Source organism: Petaurus breviceps, unplaced genomic scaffold (genome assembly GCF_028583685.1).
Source record: "Petaurus breviceps papuanus isolate PSGF00001 unplaced genomic scaffold, PetGlider_PUasm1.0 118469, whole genome shotgun sequence".
Lineage (NCBI taxonomy): Eukaryota > Metazoa > Chordata > Mammalia > Diprotodontia > Petauridae > Petaurus > Petaurus breviceps.
Window position 1 is genome coordinate 7,150 of NW_027185620.1, and position 2,958 is coordinate 10,107.

Sequence of the window (2,958 nt, forward strand, 5' to 3'; positions counted from 1 at the left end):
GGGAGAGGGGCAGGCCCCCAATAATAACCACCAAATCAGCAATAGTTGTATAAGAGTGGCCATTTACACAGTGTTGGAGAAAAGCCCTCTCTATCCATTCTTCCGTCCATCCGTCAGTCCCCTTTCTCCTTTAGCCTCACAAAGACCCCTGGGATGAGGAAGCAGATGTTCTTAACCCCATTTTATGGCCAAGGAAATGTGCTGATAGAACCTAGGCACCCTGGGGGGAGGGCAGCTACTCAGAGAGGAAGGGACTGATGGACTGATGAAAGGGAGCTGAAAAGGGGTGGGAGTGGGGGGGGCTCCAAGATTTCCAGAAAATTCTGAAGCACATAGGATAAAATTTATCCCCCCTTCATAGCACCTCCTGCACATCCCAACTAAACGGAAAACACATTCCATTCCACTTGGAAGATTCTAGAAGAGAAAAAGACCATTCCACCCAGTAGGCTTTTTATTAAGCACCTACAATGTGCCCGAAAGGCCTCGTGCCCAGTCCTGGGAGCCTTCCCATTTTGCCCTCCCATTTTGGAGGCTGATCCAGTCCAACCTGTTACTTGCAGAGAAGGGGAAACTGAGGCCAGGAGTGGAGAAGGGAATGGTCCCACATCACCCAGTGATTCAAGGCCAGAGTGATGACCCCTGCCTGGCTGTGGAGCTCTCGAGGGTAGCACCCCAGAATTTTATTCTTTGCACCTCAGAATTTAGTTCAGCTCAACCCACTTTTACTGCTGGAACTTTTGAGCCAAACTCTGGGCCAGGTCCCCATAGGTGCCCAGAAATGCAAACACAAGTTGGCTCTAGCAGGAAGATATTTGCTGGTGGACTCTGGAGGGGCCATGAGGGGAGATGGAGTAACTGGGGTCTAATCCTTTCTGGCCAGGAATGGCCTCCCCAGTCTGCTCCCTGGGCCATCAGAGATAGATTCCGAGGCTGCAGAGATGCTTCTGAGAGCCATGAATGGGGATCTGAAGCCCGGGTTGGAGAGGGATGCAGGGAGACCCTCTCCCAAGAGGGAAGTGGAATTCAGCCTCATGACCTCCCAGTTCTGATTGACCATGTCCTAGATACAGGAATGGAAGGGACCTTGGAGACTACCAGCCCCAACCCTGTACTTTACACAAGAGGGAGGGTCTTTACCAGAGAAGGGAGGGTCATGGCCAAGGCTAGAGGGAGGAGCCAGGATTCAAACCCAGGTCCTCCAAAGCATTCCAGGGAGCGCCCTCTCTCCCAGAACCCCAGGGAGGTCTCTTAGAATCGTGTGTCCAGGAAGGAGGATGAGGCGCGGTGGGGTCTCGAGGGGCCCTCTGTCTGGGGCCCTCGGGATCTCGTCAGCATCCCATGGAAAGTCTTGCCCCGGGTCTGCGGCTTCTTTCGGGGACGAGGTTCCTCTGGGGGGTGCACCACAATGCGGGGGACCTCCTGATCAGGTGGCTTGGCAGCGGCCAGCTGCTGGGCCTCAAAGATGGCTGGGGCCCCAGGCAGGCGGTCTTTGGGCCTCAGCTGTAGCTCTGGGGATGTCTTCTGGAGCTTAGCTAGCTGAGTGAGGCTCTCTCTCTGCAGGTCTCGCTCCGAGATGGCCACTGCGTGGACCTGTGGGGACAGCTTGCTGAAGGCCTGGTGGGCTGGAAATGTGGGAGATGGCTCCACCTCTAGGTGGGGGCTCAGAGCTACCACCCACCTGGGCCATGAACAGGTCCTCCTGCAGCTGGGCTGGCGGAATGGAACGCAGCATCTCCAGTGTCTCCAGCAGCCCAGGGCAGGCCTTGCGCTGCTCAGCAGTGCCCAGGGCCAGGCGGACCAGGGTCAGCCCCACCCGGAACAGGACCTTCACTCCTAGAGAGATAGGGTGCCTCAGAGGGAGCATGCCATGCCCTCAGAGGGCAGCTCATCCTCCCCTGAAGAGGAAGCACTTCTCCACTGAGGCCATCCAGCCTAGGCTCGAAGCCAGACAATCCAGGGAAGTTCCTGACCTTCCCCAGAAGCCCATTCCATGGTGTGGTAGCTTGAGGCCTTAGGAAGTCTCTGCTCACAGTGTGACTGTCATTTTTAGTACCTGCAAACAGCTCCCCTGTCCTCCAAGGCTCCCTCAGCCTTCCTAAACTGTGATCAACAGAACTGAACACCCTGAGTTTGCTCTGATGGGGACAGAAAGAGGAGGGCCTTGGACCCACTTCTTCTCAATGCAGCCCATGGTCACATTCACTTTTGTGACTGCCATATGAAGACACATTAAGTTTGTGGTCCGCTAAGCCCCCCAGATAGATCCTTTCCAGACAAACTGCTGGCTGGTGCTTGGGAGGTTCCATGTTTGGACCCAAGTGTCAGACTTTACATTTATCCCTGCTCAACTTAACTTGGGGGATTTGGACCATCATTCTTGCCTGCTGATGCCTCTGTTTTGGATCCTGGCCATCACCCAGCCCATTATTGCTTCCTCCCCGCTTCCTATTATCCACAGATGTGATGAGCCCAATATCTATGCTTTTCTAGAAGTCACTGATAAATGTGCTAAATGGTACAGGGCTGGCCTCTGGGGCACTCCCCCGAGACCTCCCCCCAAGCCTGGCCCCACCTCGTGTGGCCTCATCTCCAACCTGTCGGCCATATTCTAGCCAGGGTGCCTCATTTTCCTATGTGGCCACCAAGCTCATTCCTGCCTCTCTGTCCTTGCCCATGCTTCTTGCCTGTCATGCTTTCCCATTTTTTTCTAGAACCCCACATATCTTTCAAGAGCCCCCCTCCTTCAGGAAGGCTTCTTCGACTCCCCCAATCCCTGCCAAAGGCCACTGTTAGGGGTAAGACCAAAGAGATGACAGCTCAGGGCAGGCTGAGCCCAGAGAGAGTTCTGGAGGGCTATGTGGCTTCCTACAAGTCTGGGCCCCATCAGGAGCTCGCCAAGGCTCAGGACTGGGAGAGTGGGGCATGTCATGGCAGAAGCTGAGTCCTTCTTCAGAC

The 2,958-nt window shown here is 55.1% G+C and overlaps 1 protein-coding gene across 1 annotated transcript; it reads right to left on the minus strand.

Annotated features, from left to right (window-relative positions):
• Window positions 1–446: 446 nt before the first annotated feature.
• LOC138161660 (carabin-like) lies at window positions 447–2,937 on the minus strand. The gene is made up of 2 exons (XM_069088434.1): window positions 1,682–2,937; window positions 447–1,593 (listed from the first exon to the last, which is right to left on the minus strand). Exons 1-2 carry the CDS (start codon window positions 1,865–1,867, stop codon window positions 1,252–1,254), a joined length of 528 nt encoding a protein of 175 aa, XP_068944535.1. The 5' UTR covers window positions 1,868–2,937; the 3' UTR covers window positions 447–1,251.
• Window positions 2,938–2,958: the final 21 nt, after the last annotated feature.

What these genes read in the sequence shown, in the direction of transcription:
- LOC138161660 (XM_069088434.1), bottom strand. Translation starts at nt 1,867, where the DNA reads ATGCTCCCTCTGAGGCACCCTATCTCTCTAGGAGTGAAGGTCCTGTTC. An exon ending in AGGACCTGTTCATGGCCCAG is followed by an intron (nt 1,594 to 1,681) that starts GTGGGTGGTAGC and finishes CTGTCCCCACAG; the next exon opens with GTCCACGCAGTGGCCATCTC.